At 44.0% G+C, this 21219-nt stretch overlaps 1 protein-coding gene across 1 annotated transcript in view; it reads right to left on the bottom strand.

Annotated features, from left to right (window-relative positions):
* Nucleotides 1–5404: 5404 nt before the first annotated feature.
* LOC106556477 (pregnancy zone protein) overlaps nucleotides 5405–21219 on the bottom strand; it is a 71445-nt gene continuing 55630 nt past the window's right edge. Inside the window, 7 exon segments of the mRNA XM_087711344.1 lie at nucleotides 5405–5647; nucleotides 6257–6298; nucleotides 7735–7837; nucleotides 9844–9912; nucleotides 12787–12877; nucleotides 13168–13246; nucleotides 13249–13288. Coding sequence (XP_087567470.1) covers nucleotides 5619–5647; nucleotides 6257–6298; nucleotides 7735–7837; nucleotides 9844–9912; nucleotides 12787–12877; nucleotides 13168–13246; nucleotides 13249–13288 — 453 coding nt within the window. The 3' untranslated portion in view covers nucleotides 5405–5618.

Here is a 21219-nt window from a genome sequence, read left to right as displayed (position 1 = left end):
AGTCTGACAAGTTCAGAGAGAACAGAACAATCACTTCCTGTGACCTAGTATAGTATCACTTCTTGATTCTATATTTCTATGGATGCAACCTAAACAGGCACTAGTTCTTTTGTAAGCTCCAGTACCTTGATGGCTGTGTTCTATTGACTGTAGTTCTCTGGACTCCATCAGCTGAAATTCCTTGGCCCACATGGTCCATAGCATTCTCCTCCTGCCAAAGTGAGTAGGGTGGGCCAAAAGTATTGGGATGAGACAGTTCCTCAGATAACCTGGATCCATATGCCATAAAGAGCTTTATAGGTGATGGAAGGCAAAGGTTTCCGGTCCGTTCCCAGCCTGGAGTCACCACCGACGCTAAAAGAAAGTTTCGTGAAGACAGTTGCCTGGAAGTTTTGAGTTTTTATTGAAGAAAGAAAGAATGGGAAGGATGAGACACAGCTTCGTCGTTCCCGGGTCTGCAGCACCCCATATACAGTTTGGTTTTCCCCTTTATACAGTTTTTCTTGCTTCAGGCTATTGTGTAAATTCGGATTTTATAAAGTTCTTTTATTCTGGATGATTGCTCTGATCTTGATTCTCTTGTCTTCGGATTTTGTTCGTCTGGGGTCTTATCCTTGGGCTAATCCTATCATAAGACACGAGGAGGGTGTTTTCCTGTTTAGGCGCTTATACCAAGGTGTCTGCTCTATGTAAATAGTCATGATGTTTGTGTTATCTCGGGATTGGATTTTGTGTTTTTGTTGTTCTGACTGGTCATTGCTAGATTCGGGGTTTTCCCCAACTTCCTAATCCTATTATCTCATGTTTCTTTTGTGACTGAGTGTTACCTTTTCCTGGCTACATGTGTGGCTTTCTCTGACTATGGCTCCTGGCTGCGTGCTTATTAATTTTTCCTGTACATGCCTTCTGGGTTATTTCTGCTACCTTACTACATAGGTTTTTGAATTGCATTAGGAAGCAAACTGGCAGCCAAAGCAGCTCATGTAAGAGATGGAACGTAGGTCACCCTGAGGTTCCCAGAACTGTCCATGCAGCCACATTCTAGGCCAACTCTACCTTCCAAATACTCTTCAAGTCCCATGTAGAGTGAATTGCAGTAGTCCAAACAAGAGATGGACAGGGCTTGAGTGATTGAGTGCAGGAAATTGCAAAGCAGGAAAGGGTACAATTGGTACACAACAGGAAATTGTGCAAAGGCTCTCCTAGCCATTATTGCCACCTATAGGACTTTCTTTAAAAAAATCCTCACAGTGTTTTTAAACTTCCTGCTGTGGAACGTGGTGACTGATGTGGATGTAGTTAGGACGCGTATTGACAGTTTGCAAGCCCATGTTTGAGACTAGAATGCTGCTGTGTCACAGGATGAGCTCTCGCCATTCGCTCCAGCTCCTGCCGACCTATTAGTTCAAAAGCGTGCAAACTTGACTAGATAAATAGGTACCATTTTGATGGGCTCATAAATGGGCACCTCCGGATTCCATCTGCCAGCCAATGTCGGCTGGAGACCCCCCGGGGGAGAGCCTTCTCTGTTGCAGCTCCAGCCCTCTGGAATGATCTCCCTGTCGAGATCCGGACCCTTGCTACCCTCCCGGCCTTCCGCAAAGCCACCAAGTCCTGGCTGCTCCAGCTGGCCGGGGGGCCTGTGAAATATCCAGCCCCACGGAAATTGTGAATGTTGTGGTTTTGTTTTTAAAGTGTTGTCTTTGTCTAGTTTTCCCCCTTTCCCTTGTCTATTGTGAGCCGCCCGGAGTCCTTCGGGAGTGGGCGGCATACAAGACAAATCAAATCAAATCAAATCAAATCAAATCAAATCAAATCAAATCAAATCAAATCAATCACATGAAAGGAGCCCTCCAACTGGGCATCTCCCAGGGAATGGTGATGTAGCTGGCTAATCCTTTCATCTGTGGCATAGTATAAGTTCTTGCTCTGCAGCCATCAAGCCTCATTGGTCACCCTCGGAATTGGGGAAGTTTCTTTTCTTTTCTTTTCTTTTTTTCTTTTAAAGAAATCCTTCTGAATGAGGAGGCTCTTTTTCTGCTTTGCTTTGATAACAGTGACTAGCTTATGCTAGATCAAGGGGTTTCTCCAGGTCATTTCATTTTACGGTAAGCAAAGATCCTTAACCCATTTGGCTCCTGTGCTCCATTCCCTCTGCTTCGTGAAGGGCTTTCCTTTCTGCAGGTGCGCTGATGGTGCAATGAAAGGATGGACTTTGGTTGTTGGGTTTTTTTTAAGCCAGCTAAAATCAATAAGACTAACTAACCCCAGCTGACAGTTTCCCGACAGCACTTGTGTATCAGCCAAAAAACTTGGGGACAATCCACGTATTTTTTCAGAGCCTTCACCTTCAGGCCTGTTGTACACAACTCGTCCTTCTTCGATTAAAAAAGAATAAAAACTGGAGATTTGGAGGACAAGTTGTTAAGCGAATCATGCAATTGTTAAATGAATCTACTCCCCCCCCCCCATTGACTTTGCTTGTCAGAAGCCAGCTGGGAAGGTTACAGGTGGTGATCATATGATCCCAGGGCAATGCAACTGTCATGAATAAGAGCCAAGCATCCTAAATGTGATCATATGACCATGGGGATGCCTCAATGGTCGTAAGTGTGAAAAATGATCGTGTCACTCTTTTCAATGCCACGGTAACTTCGAATAGTCACTAAATGAAATGTTGTAAATCAAGGATTACCTGTAAAGGGATTACAGGGTCATAAGAAGAGAAAAAGAGAGGAAAAATTATGTTGGAAATAGCAATATAAAATATATTTGAGAAGGTGCCACTCTTTTTGTTCTTATTTTCAAGGCTTTCTTCTGGATTTCTTTAAAGTACCTGCAGATGCCTGGGCACAAGTGTGTGTGTGTGTGTGTGTGTGTGTGTGTGTGTGTGTGTGTGTGTGTGTATTACATTTTGTTAATAAAACAATCTACCTTCTTCCTCTTTTTAAAAAACTCTTATTGCTGTCACTTCAACAACTTTCCTCATTTCAGTCTGTTGAAAGAAATGTCCTTCTGGGTTCAACTCCAAGTGGGGAAGAAAACACTGGAGACATGGAGGCTGCTTGGAAAGATGGTTTATTGTTGGACAGGGCCACATGGCTTGAGCCCTGACCAGAAATGGTGATCACATGTTTCAATGTAGGTGAAGAAGAAGAAGAGAAGGGCTGAGGAAGGGGCTTGCTAGGCTTTTATACCCTGTTCAGTCCCACCTCTCTGTTTCCTGTTCCTGTGTAAGAAATGTATTCTGACTGGTTGTCAGACTCCCATGGTGCCATGCAGGGGGCTACTCTCTAGGCTGTGATGAGTTCTCAGTTGCCTTGTGGTCAGTTGAGTAATATCCAACCTCTGAATACAAAACATTCATTTTGAGTACATCATTTCAGCCCTGATTAGGGCAAAACCAGTTCTAGCGGATTCCCACACAAGCCCACATAATGAAAGTATAGGATTCTTCCTGCACCCATTAGTGCAGGTTATGTTGTCCAATTGAATCTCATTGTATTGTTGTGAGAAAGTCTTTGCTGAAGTGTCCTTGGCTTTCATGCTCCTCTTCTTGTTATCCGGAGCCTACATTCCATCTCCCCCTTCCCTCGGCCCTGGTTCGTTGGCAAGCCAAGAAGCGATAATGGTTGCAACAGCAAAGTACTTCCAATCTTGACACCAACCCTATAGTGGTATCAATTACTGGGGGGAATAAGGGAAGCTAATGACAAATGTCCACTAAAGTGTCCTAATGCCAATTGTGTAACTTCGAGACATGTGTCTAGCATCAGTCAGAGAAAGAAACTTAGGATGGATGCAAGGATTAAGTGGCAGTGGGAGATTTATACCTTCAGATTTACAAGATTCTATTAACATAGCCTTCCAATAAAGTAGAATAACACAGTCATAGAAGATGCTATTCTATTTCTCCTCAGACCTGCTCTTCTTTGGTTAAGCATGTCAGAATAACAAAATAACAAAAGTTAGAAAGGACCTTGTAGGTCATCTAATCCAACCCCCTATACCATTTCTGACAAGTAGCTGGTCACTCTCTTGAAAGCCTCTGGTGATGAAGCACCCACAACTTCCGAAGGCAACTTCTGTTCCACTGGCTGATAGTTCTCACTGTCAAGAAAATTTCTCCTTATTTCTAGGTTGAATCTCTCTTTGAACAGTTTCCATGCATTGTTCCTTGTCTGGCCTTCAGGTACTTTGAAAAATAGGTTGGCCCCATCCTCTCTGTGAAAGCCCTTCAAATATTAGAATACTGCTATCATCTCACCCTTGGTCCTTCTCTTCATTGGACTATCCATGCCCAGTTCCTGCAACCGTTCTTCGTATGTTTTAGCATCTAGACCCCTAATCATCTTTGTTGCTCTTCTCTGCACTCGTTCCAGAGTCTCAACACCCTTTTTATACAGTAGTGACCAAAACTGGATGCAGTATTCTAGGTGAGATGTAGCTCGTCTAGTTGTATTGCCTGCCTGGTTTAATTGGATGGGCTGACACTTCTTTTTCCTTAAATTATGGACAATTAAAAAAAAAACTATCGTACACATAGCAAAGAATTGTAGAATACTGTGGGAAGTTATCATCCAGCCCTCTCCCAGAAAAATGAAATATCCTAGGAAATATTGAAAAGGCAGAATATTTCTCTGGATGTGAAAAGAAACATGTTTTAAAAGACAGAATAGTTGCCTATAGCTTTCTGCCCATCCCCAGCTAATGGGCCATTAAGATGGCCCGGCTGGCCCACTTTACATAATAAAGACTTCTCCTCACTGCAGCTGTAGGGGGAAGGGATATTACTCAACTGACCACAAGGCATCTGAGAACTCATCACAGTCTAGAGAGTAGCCCCTGCATGGCACCATGGGAGTTTGATAACCAGTCAGAATACATTTCTTACACAGGAACAGGAAACAGAGAGGTGGGACTAAACAGGGTATAAAAAGCCTAGCAAGCCCCTCCCTCAGCCCTTCTCTTCTTCTCCACCAACATTGAAGCATGTGATCACCTTTTCTGTTCAGGGCTCAAGCCATGTGGCCCTGTCCACCAATAAACCATCTTTCCAAGCAGCCTCCATGTCTCCAGTGTCTTCTTCCCCACTTGGAACTGAACTCAGAAGGACATTTCTTTCAACAATACTCAGTGGGAAAAAGCTGTCCAGCATTTGTAAGATATAGAAGTATTTGAGACACCCAATTGAAATTAAACTACATTTTTATTTTTACCTAAGAAAAGATCTCCCTGTTCCCCACCCTACCCCACCCCAAAATTAAAAAGATAAAGTCTTCAGCACTGCAGTATGCCATTTGGATTGCTGCCAGGAGTGGTGGAAACACACATTTAATTCTCTTTTGGGACTTAATGAATAAGGTGCCCAGGTATGAGAAGAAACACAAAGGAGTTATCTTGATTCAGAAAACAATTATTTATTTATTCAGTTTCTATAGCCACCCATTTCCGTCAATGACTCTGGGTGGCTTACAGTTCAAAAAGTCAAAATATTGAAAACAATTTAGTATTGATCATTTAAAAAACGTTCGTATATAAAATCATGTTCCTCCTTAGTTTCCAGGAAATTCATTCTTTCCGAACATGTGCTATTCCAGAAAAGATGGCCTGAATCCTTATGCTTTATAGACTTCTTTGATATCATCTATCATGGAGGAAAAGTTAGAAAATAAGTAAGGTTCAGATCAACTGGTGAAAAACAAAGTTTAGATGGGCATGAGGCAGAACGTTCAAATGAAATCTCCCCTTCCCCATTTTGCCCATACGCAAACCAAAGGGACAAATTGTCATACAGAGAAGCAAAGGAAGTAACTCTAGGTGGTCCTTGATGTACGACCACAATTGAGCCCAAAATCCCTGTTGCTAAGTGAGTTAACTTAGCTTTACCTTTCTTGCCACAGTTGTTACATGAATCACTGCAGTTGTTAAGCCGCTAATGTGCTTGTAAAGTGAATCTGGCTTCCCCATTGATTTTGCTCATCAGAAGGTTGCAAAAGGGGACCATGTGACCCCAGGACACTGCAACCGTCATAACTATGAGACAGTTGCCAAGTGTCTGAATTTTAATCATGTGACCCTAGGGATGCTGCAGTAGTCATAAGAGTGAAAAACGATCATATTGTAAGTCACTGTTTTCCGTGCCATTGTAACTTTGAGCAGTCACCAAACGAAGGGTTTTGGATTCAATTATGGTCATAAATCGAGGAGTACATGTACCTAAAAACATTTGAGCCAATGACAACTCATGCTTTACCTGTACTGCAGGGGGCAGTGTACTCAGCTGTAGCAAATTCATCTGAAAGGAAAAAAAAGGAACATTTGTCAGAGCTGAGATGTCTCTCCTAGACTTTGATCTCCATCATACGATTCATGATACAGACTTTCCTCCAGGTGTGCAAAGGGGCACAAAGTACAGCTTCATACCGAGTGTGTTGTTAAATCTCAGTCAACGATTCACCCCGCAATGCAGTTGCAAACTGCAGGGAGGTGTCTGAGTCGCAACTGCCATCTTGATTTTTTGATCCCCCACTTCCAGGTGCTTCTCTCCAAAGCATTCCCAGAGATGGAATTAAAACAAAAAAATCCAAGGGACAGATGAATTGCTTAGAGAAGCTCTGCTCCACTCGGCCACTCTAGGGTCCCACCTCCCAACCAACAACCTGGTGGCATAAAACAACTCTTGCCTTCTGAAATCATCACTGGAGGTTTTTAAGAAGAGACTAGACAGTCACTAATCTGAAATGGTATAGGTTCTCCTGCTTCAGCCGGGGCGGGGTGGTGGTGGTGGTACACTAGAAAATGTCTAAGGTTTCTTCCAGCTAATGTTCTGTTCTGCTCTGCTCCTTTCCACTCCATTCCATTGCCTCCATTCCACTCCACTCCACTCCATTCTTATTCCTATTCTGTTCTATTCTGTTCACTCCACTGTATTCCATTCCATTCCACTCCACTCTCCACTCTACTCTCCACTCCACTTCACTCCACTCCACTCCACTCTCCACTCCACTCCACTCCACTCCACTCCACTCCACTCCACTCCACTCCACTCTCCACTCCACTCCACTCCATTCCATTCTATTCTATTCTATTCTAACCCTTGTTGGTTTCGACATAATCATGTTGCCTGGAAATGCTTTGTGAAACACAAAGTTGTTTTTAAACAACTGATTAAATCACAAAATGCAAACCAACCTGGGGAGGGTGGCTGTCCTTTAATTTTACATGCTGTGCAAAGGGAAATGTATCTGTCTGGTTTAAAATCCTGAAGTCTCCCCAACGATCTGTTGGATTTTCCCCACCAAGCAGCGTTTTAAGGCAGCATCTCCAACCTTTGCAGTGAGGGAGAAGGTTGTGCGAGTGGTAGCCCAGCATATGCACATGCGCACACATAGCTTAACTTGTGTGAGTTAAGCTGCATGTGCACATCCACCGGCCCGCCACTCATGTAAGTTGAGCTGCGCACACATGGACATGTGCCAGCCCCCTGCTTACGCAGCCCAGTTCTGAATAAGCCATAGCCTGGTAATGGGCCGCGGCCAGGGGGTTGGGGACCCCTGCTATAAAGACCAAATATATACCCATCTTCAGCAAAACTGGAATCCGTTAATTTTGCCCCGTTTTGAGCCCTAAATCTCCCAATGGAAAAGGAAGAAAAAATGCCGAGCAACTACGTGTTGAAGAATAATTAATTAAACAAGCTGTTTGGAGTACCACCATTCAATCCCTTCTCACCAGTTTCATAATAATCGTAGACTTTCACCAAGGCAGGCTTCAGGCCCCGGACTGGTGTCTCCTGCTCCACTGTAAAGGAGAATGTCTGGATTGTGTTCCGTACCTGCAGAGAAAAGTTGGCTATGAAATCACAAACCAGACGGAGAGCTTCTGCAGGCAACACATCGTAGAGCCCTTTTTGTTCTCTGAGCTTGATTGTTTGTGTTATACCTGAATCGGTATCTTCATCAGCGCTAGTGATGTGGAATTTGTTACCTGTTTATACCCAGTAGCTTGCTCTGCCTGTGTTGGTGGGGGGTTTTCTGCTTGATAGTTTTTTACTGACTGTTTTCTGCTTGATTGTTTGTCTGGTATTAGTCTCTGCTTATCTAGCTGTAGGTTACTGGAGAAGGTGTCTTCTGGACATTTTGTTTCCTTCTTAGCTTTCTATTGTCTTTTCTGAATAGTGTGTAAATGTGCTTCATTTCTGTGACTGTTGAGGGCTGATTTGTCTGAATGTTAAGCTTCCAGGAATCCCGTAGCATTTTTATATTTAGCTTGGTCAGAGCTACCAGGGATGTGCAGTCACTAGAGGCAGGGGAGGCGTGGCCTCACCAGTCATGAGGAAAAGGAAAGAATTTTAAAGAATTTTAAAAAAATAATTAAAGCCAAGGTAGTTGCTACCAGATTCACAGTGACTTAGAACAGTGCTTTGTGTTAACCATAGGAGGAGGCCAGAGAAATAGGGGCCTCCTGTGCATAAGGAATTTTTTGCCTTTTAAGAGATAACCAAGGGTTAAAATGCGAAGAATTCCTTATGCAAATGAGGCATGTGTTCTCTCGCCTCCTGTAGAGGGCAATTTTAAAGGCTTTTTAGAGTTCTCTGGGAGCAATTAGCTCAGTCTGGGGGAGGGATGGAGAGAGGGAGGAAGGAGGGGGAAGGAGAAGAAAAAAAAATGGGAAAACTTATTTTGCAAGGGGGGGGAAATGCTGTTGCTTTAAATCGGAACTGAGCATGCCTGGCTGTGGAATTCTGGGAGTTGAAGTCCACAAGTCTAAAAAGTGCCTCACCAGCCCTAAAGCTGACTGCACATCACTGAGAGCTACATATGGTAGCTTGTCATGAGCTACATCCATCTTTAGAACCCTGAACCACATACATTTCCTTCTATTGGAGACATCACGCTAGCAGGGATCTTAGAAAAGCCTGGATGTATTTTGACCATGTCTACCATACGAGTGAGAAATCAAGCACTACTTCAGGACAATGTCCATGGAAAAGAAACAGACCTAATAAAAGAGGAGGTGAAGTTGCGCTATATTTAAAATAATAATAATTACAACTCTATAGAAATACAACAGAAGTCACTAAGGAAAAAGATTGGCTCCAGTAATCTCTTAACTATATCCTGTAGGGAGTCTTCCAAGCTCTTTCATCATCCTTAGGTTGAAAGGGAAAAGCCTAAAATATGCTAGCAGCAGGGAAAGGATGGGCCTTGTAGTCCAATCTAAAGCCTTTAACTTTGCTTTTAATTTGTGCCCTAAAGCTGTGGGGTCTCTTGTTCTCCCTGAACAGACTGAAGGTAAAAAAAAATATTCTGAAGCTAGAAGAGGTCTTTGAGGTCACTCAGCCCACCCCCTGCTCACTGCAGGAACACAAATGAAAGCCATTTGAGCATCCTTAGGCCAAGAAGATACTGTCTATTATTTAATAGCGGGAGAATTCCACTAGAAATACAGTATTCTGGTGTAGTGGAACTAAGCAGCATCATGACATATGAGAGAGATGGTGTTTGTTCACATAGAAGAGGGTTTCTCAAGCTTCTTGGCTGACGATTTTTGGGGTTTGAAGTCCATTCATCAAAGCTAAAGTTACCAAAGTTGAGAAACAGCAACATATGAAAATATACCTGTTCCAGAGTGTAGGTTCGTGTATAGAGAGTGTCATTGACCAGAGGTAGAGGATGTGGCACATTGTGTCAGCTATTTGAAAAAAAAAACTCAGCCCACAATAATCTTGTAACTCCTTGCTTCCCAGAAAAATAAGAAGAAAGAAAGGGGTCCTGCTTTCAATTTTATCCCCTTGAGATCTTGTCCCCTCTTTGGGCTCTGCTCCTTATCCTTACTCACCTCATCCAAGTATAGCAGGACATGATTGATGTTCACTTCAGTCCTCTTGATCTGACTTTGCTTTTCCAGCTTCAGGGGTGGAAACATTTGAAAAACGGAAAGAGCTTTATTAGCATTCATAGTCATACTGTTGGACTAGGTGGCCATAGAACCAGTTAGAAGTGATCTTGTACTGAATTTATAGTTACTGACAAAGACATAAAAGGAGACTAGTATAGATCTATCTCAAGCTATTTAGCTCCATGAACCGACAAATGTGTGCACAACAAAAGTGCGCCAACAAAACTGCGGCAAGAAAACTGCAACATCATAAACGCGCCCACAAAAGCGCGATTTCAGTTAAGGTAAGGGTTAGGTTTAGGGTTAGGTTTAGAGTTAGGTTTAGAACTCGTGGTTATTACTTGTTCATTGAAGGCATGCTTTTATCGGCACGCTGTTGTCAGCGCGCTTCTGTACCCATTCGTCGGCGCGATTTAGAACTCGCTGTTTTCTCACCGCGGTTTCGTTGGCGCGCTTTTGTCGAGCGCGCATTTGTCAGTGAACCATTTAGCTCTCATCAGCTAGCCATACCCTTCTGGGATTCAAACCCGAGTTAGGGGTGAGGGTTCCCAGATGGGTATGGCTAGCTGATGAGAGCTAAAAACTTGAAATAGATCTATACGAGTCTCCCTTCATTTCTTTGTCGGTAAATATAAATTCAACACAAAAATAGTTTATCGCGAAAGCAACTAGCTGCGAAGGCTCCTGGATTGGGGCTGAAAGGCAAAATTGGAAGCAGTATGCATCCATCCCATATTTGGGTAGACCAGGTTGCTAAACCAGTCTCACCAGAAAAAAAACACTTAAGTGATCCTGTAAATCACTAAGTTTTAAACCTCCTGTTCAGTAAAGAATCCACAATCCAAAGTTGGATTGTAGAAATAGGTGCAATATTTCATATCAGGAGAAGGAATGGCAATTGCTATTTTCATTGGAGAAAATATCAACATTCAACAAATCTGTTTTAGCATTATTAATCCCCATTTCCTATTACAGGTAGTTTATTTATTTATTATTTATTTTGTCAAGCATGTATTAGACTATATATATATATATATATATATATATATATATATATATATGTATGTATGTATGTATGTATGTATGTATGTATGTATGTATGTATGCATGTATGTATGTATGTGTGTGTGTATATATATATATATATATATATATATATATATATATATATATATATATATATATATATATATATATATATATATATGTTGTATTTGTGCTGATAAATAAATAAAGGGAGACTAGTATAGATCTATTTCAAGCTATTTAGCTCTCATCAGCTAGCCATACCCTTACTGATGGCTAGCTGATGAGAGCTAAATAGCTTGAAATAGATCTATACTAGTCTCCCTTTATTTATTAGTAAAAGTAAAAATATTGGATTTCTGTCTAGATGGTCTCTTATGACGAGCCGATGGACAGAGAATGGAAGCAGTGAACTTCCTCCCATATTTGGGCATACCAGGGGTTGTGACTTTAAATACATACATACATATATACATACATATGCACACACACATGATTTTGGATATATAAAATGTATATGAATAAAAAGAAACATTAGGACAGGGAAGTAGGCACGTTGTTGGGCTTCTGCAGGCCCCTTACAGACCTCTTAGGAATGGGCTGAAGTCAACAGTAGACAGTCTAAGGTTAAAGTTTTGGGGGTTTGGGGAAGAAACCACAGAGTCAGGTAGAGCATTCCAGGCATTGACCACTCTGTTGCAGAACTCATATTTTCTGCAATCAAGTTTGGAGAGATTTGCCTTAAGTTTGTATCAATTGTGTGCTCATATATTGTTGTCGTTGAAGTAGTCATTGACAGGTAGGACATTGTAGCGGATAATTTTATGAACTACACTTAGGTCAGACTGAAGGCGGCCTTGTTCTAAGTTGTCTAAGCACAAAATTTGAAGTCTGGTGGCATAAGGTATTCTGTTGCGAGTGGAGGATTGTTCTCGTGAAGTATCTCTGGACTCACTCAATTGTATTAATGCCCGATATGCAATGTGGGTTCCGGACAGATGAGCTGTATTCAAGAATTGGTCTAGCAAATGTTTTGTATGTTCTGGTTAGCAATACTATATGACCAGAGAAGAAGATATGAAAGATTAGGTTAACAACTCTTAATAACTTTTTGGCAATGTTATTACAGTGGGCTCTGGCACTTAGATCCATTCAAGGTTATGACAGACCTCCCTAGGGCCACTCCATCTGGTTGCCCTCCACCTATGGTCATGTGATCATATTTTAGGTGCTTGGCACCCACCTGCCTTTCTGGCTCTTTGAAGCATCCCACAGTCATCTGACTATGATTTACAATGGCTTTTACCAGAAACCAGCATTTACTTCTGATTTCCACCAAAAAAAACCAAATTGCAGATAATAATGGACTTAATGCTCAGCAGAAAAAGGTTGTTAAAAGATACATATTTCTACATATGCATACACACACAGACACACACACACACACACACACAGATATACACACACGTGTAAAAGGGGATAATTTACTGCTTCTACTTTTTCTTTTTTCAGTAATAGCTAGGGATTCTACATGTTAAATGTTCAATTTATTTGATTACTTTTTTCTCCTTTTTTTGTACACTATTTTGTTGTTAGTGTTGAATGTATGCTTTTCTATTCTCTCATTTCCTTTTCTGTTTTGTATTTTATTTTTCATGATCAAACAATAATATATTTTTAAAAAGGAAGAAAAAAGATTGCAAAACTAGATGCAGTCAAAAGTTGACCCACTTAGTGAACAGCACAACTTGCAACCGTAAATCCAGGCCTGATTACAGTTGTAGGTTGAGAATTACCTGCATCAAGAAATACGGCACTGAAAGTTTAGCGGTAAAGGGAACCTGGGAAAAAAAATACCTTTTTTACACTGGATTTCACCGGGATGTATCCGGACAGCATCTTAATCTGGACAATTGCCATGTTGGAAACCAGACGTTGGCCAGTGTAACTGAGAAACCAAGAAAGGAGAGAAGATGTGTGACTCTTTTGGAAGCAAGGAATAGACAGGGTGAGGGAAAATGCTGCATGTGGGTCCATAAAAGCTTGGCCGTGCCCTCAGGGCCTCCATCCAATGTTGCCATTAAATGGAGCTTCTGGAGTGTGGAATTCTGTCCTTTCAGAAAGCAGGGGAGGTGAGTAGCAGCCTTCGGACCCTCAGACATGGTCCATCCCTGGAGGAGAAGGGCCTGTATCTGTTCAAGGAAGGAAGGCTCAGCACTGATCCAAGAAAGAGATTACCTGACATTCATGGCAATGTCAAAAGTGACGTGAGCTTTGACTCCTGTGCAAGTCTCGGGAACAGTGTCCACCCCAGCCAAGCTTCTTCTTGCCTCAAAGGGACATTGTATTTCAAGGCAGTCTGGAATAGAAAGACCATCATTTGGGGATGTTCAACACTCCCGTGACAGAAGAATGTGGAGGTTTAAAACAAGTGACATATGTAAAAGTGAGAAAAACCTGGATTCAAATAGACACACTGATCAAGAGGATTTAAAGATTAATATACAATTGAGACCAGAGGCTTTTCTTTGGACAAACAATCGGAGGAAAAGTCATGGAACTTTGTTGTTGTATAGAGTAACTGCAGCGAGATCATTGTATATGCAAAGATGGAAAGATTCAGCACTCCCCACATCATAGAGGAATGGTTGGTGAAGAGGATGGAATTGACATCTGATCAGAGAAAAGACAAATATCTACGTTTATTGCTGACTGGAAACCCCTGATGGACTTTTTATTTATTTTATTATTTATTTGTAAAGGTAAAGATAAAGATATCTCCTTTCCAGTTGTGTTCAACTCTAGGTGGTATTCATTTCCTTTTCCGAGGAAGTCGGCATTGTCCAAAGAGATATCCATTGTCATGTGGCCAGTATAACTATACAACAAAGGACACAGAATGCTGAAATGGTACCTATTTATCTACTTGCATTTGCATGCTTTCGAACTGCTAGGTGGGCAGGATCTGAAGCAAGAACAGGAACTTATCCTATCATGCAAGGCTCAGTTCTTGAACCCAGGCCATCAGCTTTCCAGCTGACAAGCACAACATCTTTAACCACTGAGCCTTCATGCCCCTTTATTTGTATCCGCCTTTTATTATTTTAGAAATGAAGTAGGAAAAAAATGAATATAATCTTTGGTTTGATGATTAGACATGATAGATTATAAATAGAAGAGAGTTATGTTGTAACCATGGAGTAAGAGCTACCTTTATGGTTTTACTTATAACTGCTGTAAAGAAATTCAGAAGCTACTCCTTTCTATTTTTTCTTTTATTTTTCTTTTACTTCTTTCTTTCTCTTTTGCACATTTATTTTTCTCTTTGATTTCTTTTCTTATTTTTCTTGCTTTGTATTAATTTGTATGAACTGTGCATTTATTTGAATATTTCTATAGCTGCCCAACATTCATCAAATTTTAGGCAGCTCCCAACCAACAATTAAAAATAATAAAACAACATAATGCATATATATCTATTAAAACCATAAACATTACAAACCTAGAACCAAAGCTAAATTTCTAGTTGATTATTAATCCTTTTGTCTACCTCATCCTATCTCAATATTTGGGGGAAAGCTAGGTGTTCAAAAATCTTTTCTTAAGGCTATGAGGGCAGAGGCTTGGCAAACTTCATGGAGAAGAGTGTTCCATTGGGCAGGGACTGACACAGAACAGGCACACTTCCTACATCCCATAAATTGACAAAGTTTAAGGAAAGGAACTAGGAGCATGCTCACTGGTTTAAAATTTAATCACCTTATCACTTTATCTGATCGATTAGGACGAGTAGATATCCTTAGGGAAATGTCCCTAAGATAATCTGTGATGTATAGGGCTTTAAAGGTAATAAAACTTTTCATCTTTTGAAATGTTTATAATGTTGTTCTATGATTTTAACATTTATAATCCTAAATTATTCTGATTTTAATGGTTACTGTATTTTTCAGAGTATAAGACGCACCATTTTCCCTCAAAAAAGAGGCTGAAAATCTGGGTGCATCTTATACATTGAATACAGCATTTTTTTGCCTCCAGAAACCCCAGCCCCTTTACCAAAATGGCCGTGAAGAGCCTTTATGAGGCATTCAGAGTTCTCCTGGGGGCTGGGGAGGGCAGAAAAGAGCGAAAAATGGGCCAGTTTTTGCTCAATCCCCCCCCCCCAGCTCCCAGGAGCACTCTAGGCTATACATTCCATTTGGTGGGGCATTTTGTGAAAAATGGACCAGTTTTTGCTTGTTTTTTGGGGGGCACCTCCTCAGGAACACTTTACAAGCCTTCTAAGGCTATTCATGCTTTAAAAAAAAACGTGCTGTTTTAAAAAAAACAGGCCATTTTTGGGAGGTCTGCTGAGTGCAAAACTTTTTTAAAAAAATTTTGCCTCTTCAAAATCTTGGTGCATCTTACCATGTCTCCCCAAAATTATGACATGTCCTGATAATAAGGCCATGCCATATTTTTACTGTGGGCAAAAATATACGCCCTCTCCCAATAATAAGCCCCCTGGACACCCCCCCCTCCAGCCAGCCAGAGCGCCACTCACCAACCTAATGATATGCTGAAGGTGCAAAGCTACAGGAGCCAGCGGGGAGGGGGGCAAAGGTGCTCACATTGGTTGACGCCTTTGGGGTACCGTTAGGTTGATGGATGGTGCTGTGCCCAGCTGGAGCGGGGGGGGGGGAGGCAGGCAACTGCTCTCATGAGCAGCCGCCTGACAAGCCAGGCAGAGCACCACTCACCAACCCAGTAATATTCCAAAGGTGCTAAGCCACGTGGCGCTCTGCCCGGCTGGAAAAAGGGGTTGCGTGAGCACTTGTTCTGCCTCCAGCTCACGTGCCTCCCAGCCTCACCATGCCCAGCTCTCCCTGCAGGCCTGGGCCAGGGCACCTCCGCTGTGGCCCTTCTGCCACCGCCGCCGCTGCCCCACTACTGCCGCAGCTGCTGCCATACTCTGAGCATAACCGGCTTCCAAACTCCGGAGATCCGCTGCTGAGTCTTCCGGCAGCGGCCGTTCTGGGACTACACTCTATGGTCATGGCTGGCTGTTGGAAGACTCTGGTGGGACAGGGAGTCTTCCTGCATGTCAGCTTCTGCTTTGCTGCTGCTTCAGCTGCCATGAAACGGGAAGGGGGGTGTGTGTATGTGGGAGGGTTTTAATTGATGTGCTGGAGGACTGCTGAAAGGAATGTTCTAGGATGTACCAGTCGTTGGGATTTACGCATGCGTACGTGTTTCCCGCCTGCATCAACGGCCTTCACATTCCATCTTGGCCTGTCTTTTTGAAGTTATCTCACACCTGACATTTGAAGGACTTATGATTGGACTGGAGCTTTGATCCTAAGGGGGGGGAATGGGCTTTGCTATATATCAATTGCTTTCGCGCCATATTATTCAGATTTTGCTTCACTACTGCTCGCTTACCATTTATAATTAGTAAAAGTACTTTGGATTTCCAACCCATGGAGTCTCTTGGTCTTCTTTCCTAATTATGGAATGGAGTGGGGCGTGACAAGAAGCAAAATCTGAATAATATCCCTTTCCAGGAGATTTACGTCTACCGAGAAGGGACATAATGTCTTCTCCGACCAGAGAGGAGGAAGGCGCCGTTGGAGGGACGGATTCCAGTGAACTGGGACCTCCCGACCTTTCTTTACACCAGCCCAGCCCGTCTGACCGACCTCTGCACGAAGATTTATTTCAACTGCAAATTTCCAGTCAGCCTGAGCCTTCCCCTCTACCCCGTTGGTCAACTTCAGTGGGGCAAAGAGAAATAGAGACAAGCTGGAATGCTGGACTCACCCAGAGACCACCTCAACAAACTTCGCTGGAGCCAGGTGCCGTGAGAAAACCTCAGGCGGGTGAGTTCCCTGAATATTGGAGCCAAAGGGGCGATGAAGGAGATTGGAGAAGTTATCAGCACCAGGGCCCCGTGAGAAAACCCCAGCGGAGTGAATTACCTGATTATTGGGGTCAAACATTTTTGGAGGAGAGAAGGGGGGAGGAGGAAAGAGACTGGAGAAGTTGGCAACGTCACCCACGCCAGGATTCTCCCCCACCCCCCCCTCGGCCTGTGTCACCCCCTGCGGCTAGAGGTTTTGCTGATCAAAGGGGACCTCCCCCCCAAGCCCCCCCTCGAAGACATCGCATGGCTAAAATCCCTCCCTTGCCTGTGCGTTTTAATGGTACTTCAGCCAGCCTTCCCTCCTTTCTTATGCAAGTCTTTAATTACATGGAGATTTATGGCCGGGACTTTGAATCCGACACTTTAAGGGTCAGAATGGTTCTTTTATCTTTGGATGGTGAAGCGGCTACGTGGTCGACTGCTTTGCATATGTCTGGTTCTCCCCTCTTGGGGAATTTCAACCGTTTTATGGCGGCTTTCCGCCAACGTTTTGATGACCCGTTAACTGAGAAGCGGAACAAATTAAAGTTTTTAACCTTCGACCAAGACGATAGACCAGTCGCCCAATACATCCAGGAATTTCAATGTCTGTCTCAGTACATGAGAGGCTGGGGGGAGGATGCCCTTCTGGACAGATTTGCTGAAGGCTTAAATGCTGACATTTATCAACAATGTGTCAATCGTAACCTGCCGAGACGTTTAATCACTTGGTTTGAGCATGCTGCTGACGCCGAACTTGACTTAATTCGTCTGCGTTATGCCACAGAAGAAAGAAGGAAGCGGAAAGAAAGGGCTGCCAAGTCCCTCCCCCCTCCTACTACGCAATTGCTTTCCAAACGCCGGGGCGACGCGAGAGAGCCCCCTTCTGGCTCCTCCAGACCTTTAACATGTTTTCGCTGTGGCAAGCTTGGGCATACCGCCCCCCTCTGTCGGGCGAAATTACCCCTCTCTGCCCAACCCCCTCCCAGACGTGAAGAGAAACCTGCAAGAGGCTCTGAAAAGAAAAAGAAGGAAACAGCTTTCGCTGGAGAAACCAACCCCCCTCCTCTTGCCCAACCATTGAAGGATGACGCGGATGCTAACTCCTCTTCTTCTGATGACTCTGATGACGACACTTCACCTCACTGGGTGAGTTCAAACAAGGGGCCCCTTCTACTCCCTATTGAATTAAAGGTTCCTCCTGAGGGAACACCTGCCACCCTCCTAGCATTACTGGATTCCGGCTGTTCCCGGTCCATGATCAACCCAGCCATGGTTGAGAAATTAGGCCTCAAATTGCGCACTTTGAAAACCCCTATTGTTTTTTGCCAGATAGACGGATCGGTTGCGGGGGGGGGGCCTGCCCATTTTTTTACTGAGCCTTTAGAAATGAAAATGGGTACCCACACTGAATTAATCTCTTTTGTGGTCGCACCTGGCATGGACAGACCACTTATTTTGGGCATCCCGTGGCTCCGGAAATGGAACCCTCACATAAATTGGCGGACAGGTCGCTTGCGTATTCGCTCCAAAGTGCCTCCAGTGGGGGAGGGCTCTCCAAACCAACCTGACGTCACTAACGTTCCTGAAGTAGCCACTAGGGGGCAGGAGAGGATTGCAGGAGAGGAGAAAATTCCGAAAGAATATTTGGATCTTAAGGAAGTCTTCAGCGAGCAATCTTCGGACATTCTGCCCCCCCACAGGCCTACTGATTGCTCCATTGACATTTTGCCCGGGGTCAAACTCCCAAAACCCCGCATTTACTCCATGTCACCCAGGGAAATGGAGGAGATGCGTTCTTTCATTGACAAAAATTTGAAGCGTGGTTTCATTGAACCGGCCCGACCCAAGGTGGCGGCCCCTGTGCTGTTTCGTGAGAAGAAAGATGGCTCTCTTCGTTTATGTTGTGACTTTCGAAACCTTAACGCCATCTGTACTCAGAACCTCTACCCACTACCCTTGATGAAGGACTTGTTGGCGCAACTGGGGAAGGGCCGCATCTTCACAAAATTGGACCTGCGAGAAGCTTACTATAGGGTTCGCATTAAGGAAGGGGACGAATGGAAGACCGCATTCAACTGCCCTCTTGGTTGTTTCCAGTTCCGGGTTATGCCTTTTGGCCTACAGGGGGCTCCTGCTGTATTCATGCAATTTATTAATGAGATCCTGCACGATCATCTCTATAAGGGCGTTATCGTATATCTGGACGATATCCTCATTTATACCCGCTCTTACGACCACCACGTCAATCTGGTGCGCACTGTTTTGAAAAAACTCCGTGCTGCCAACCTGTATGCCAAATTGTCTAAGTGTGAGTTTCACCAAACTACTATTGACTATCTGGGCTACCGTATCTCCCCTCATGGCGTTGAAATGGACCCTGAGAAAGTAAAGGCGGTCACTGAATGGGACGCTCCCAAAACTCGTAAACAATTGCAAAAATTTTTGGGTTTCGCTAATTTTTACCGTCAATTTATTCCCTCTTTTGCCGACATTGCTCTCCCTATTACTAATTTGCTCAAAACTAAAGGCGAACCGAAGCCTAAACCCAATAAGCCTTTGGACTGGACCATGGAATGCCAGGCGGCATTCGAAAAGCTTAAACGCCTTTTTGCCGCTGAACCAGTTCTTAAACATCCTGATCTCAACCAGCCGTTCGTTGTCCAGGCTGATGCCAGTGATGTCGCCGTTGGGGCAGTTCTGCTACAAGCCAATGACCAAGGTAACTTACAGCCTTGCGCGTACACCTCACGTAAACTCACTGACACGGAACGGCGCTGGGCAGTCTGGGAGAAAGAGGCTTTTGCAGTCCGTTGGGCCCTCGCTACTTGGCGCCATTTCCTTGAAGGCTCTAAACACCCTTTTGAGGTGTGGACTGACCACAAGAATTTGGAAGCGTTGCGCACACCTCGCCGTCTCTCCCCAAAGCAGATGCGTTGGGCCCAGTATTTTAACCGTTTCAATTTCACTCTAAAGTATATCCCGGGCGGAAAAAACTTCATGGCCGATGCTTTGTCCCGGTTGCCTCAGTATAATTGTTCCAAACTGAGTATCGTCCAACCGCTCTTGGCAGCTCCGGTGCTCACACGTCAACAGACCAAGGCTCAAAAGGACGTGCCTCACGATCTGCTTTCTGACCTCAAAGCGGCTCTTCCTCAAGACGACTGGTTCCTGAACCATCGGGACGAGTGCACCATGAGGGACGATCTACCGTGGATTGGTGCTAAACTATACATCCCCGCTTCCCTACGTCTTGTGGTCCTTCGTCGCGCTCATGACTCCAGGATGGCGGGTCATTTTGGGTTCGTAAAAACTTTGCACCTCGTGAAGAGACAATTCTGGTGGCCCTCTTTAAAAAAGGACATTGAACTTTATGTATCCAGTTGCCCAGTTTGCGCTACCGCCAAAAAGCCGCCGGGGAAACCACACGGTCTTCTGCAGTCCGTCGCCCGCCCGGTTGCCCCGTGGAAGGAGATTTCTATGGACTTTATTGTGGAGCTTCCCGAGAGCCAAGGACACACGGTCATCTGGGTGGTTACTGATTTGTTCTCCAAGCAGGTTCATTTCGTGCCTTGCCACAAGATTCCTTCCGCCAAGGCGCTGGCTAAGCTATTCCTTTCCCACATATACCGCTTGCATGGGGTTCCCGACCGTATTATCTCCGATCGTGGGGTCCAATTCACATCTAAATTTTGGAAGGAGTTCCTCACACGTATTGGCTCCGCCCAGGGCCTTAGCTCCGCCTACCATCCTCAGACTAATGGCGGCTGTGAACATACTAATTCCGTCCTTGAACAATATTTACGTTGTTTCATCAATTATCAACAGGACGATTGGGTGGACTTGTTACCACACGCTGAAGTGGCCTATAACAATTCGGTTCACTCCAGCACAGGTTTCACCCCTTTCCGGGTCGTTTACGGCCAGGATTTTGTCCCTATCCCCGAACTGCCTACGGCCCAGCCTCAAGTTCCTTCCGTTGCAGACTGGAGTGAACGTCTCAGTCGCCTTTGGCCCCTCACTCTTTCTACCTTGGATGCTGCCCACAAGGCTCATAAGAAGCAGGCTGATAAGAAACGCTCTCAGCCTTATGAGTACCACGTTGGAGATTTAGTGTATTTGTCCACTAAATTCTTGCATACTACACAGAAGTCTAAAAAATTGGGTCCCAAGTATGTTGGCCCTTTCCCAATTGAGAAAGTTATCAATCCTGTTTCTGTTCGTTTGCAATTGCCCAAACATCTCAACCGAATCCATCCGGTATTCCATATCAACCTCATCAAGCCAGTTCGGGTGTCTGACCTACGGCCCGCAGATGACCCTCCACCTGCTCCGTTGCTTATTGATGGGGAACGTCATTTTGAGGTCCGGGACATTCTGGATTCCCGCAGGCACCGTAATCGCATTCA

This window comes from Thamnophis sirtalis, unplaced genomic scaffold (assembly GCF_051295495.1).
Source record: "Thamnophis sirtalis isolate CommonGarterSnake01/CBP01778 unplaced genomic scaffold, rThaSir2_p1.2 scaffold_3, whole genome shotgun sequence".
Taxonomy (NCBI): domain Eukaryota; kingdom Metazoa; phylum Chordata; class Lepidosauria; order Squamata; family Natricidae; genus Thamnophis; species Thamnophis sirtalis.
Note: the sequence above shows the minus strand (reverse complement) of the source record. Positions and strands in the feature narration are given on the sequence as shown.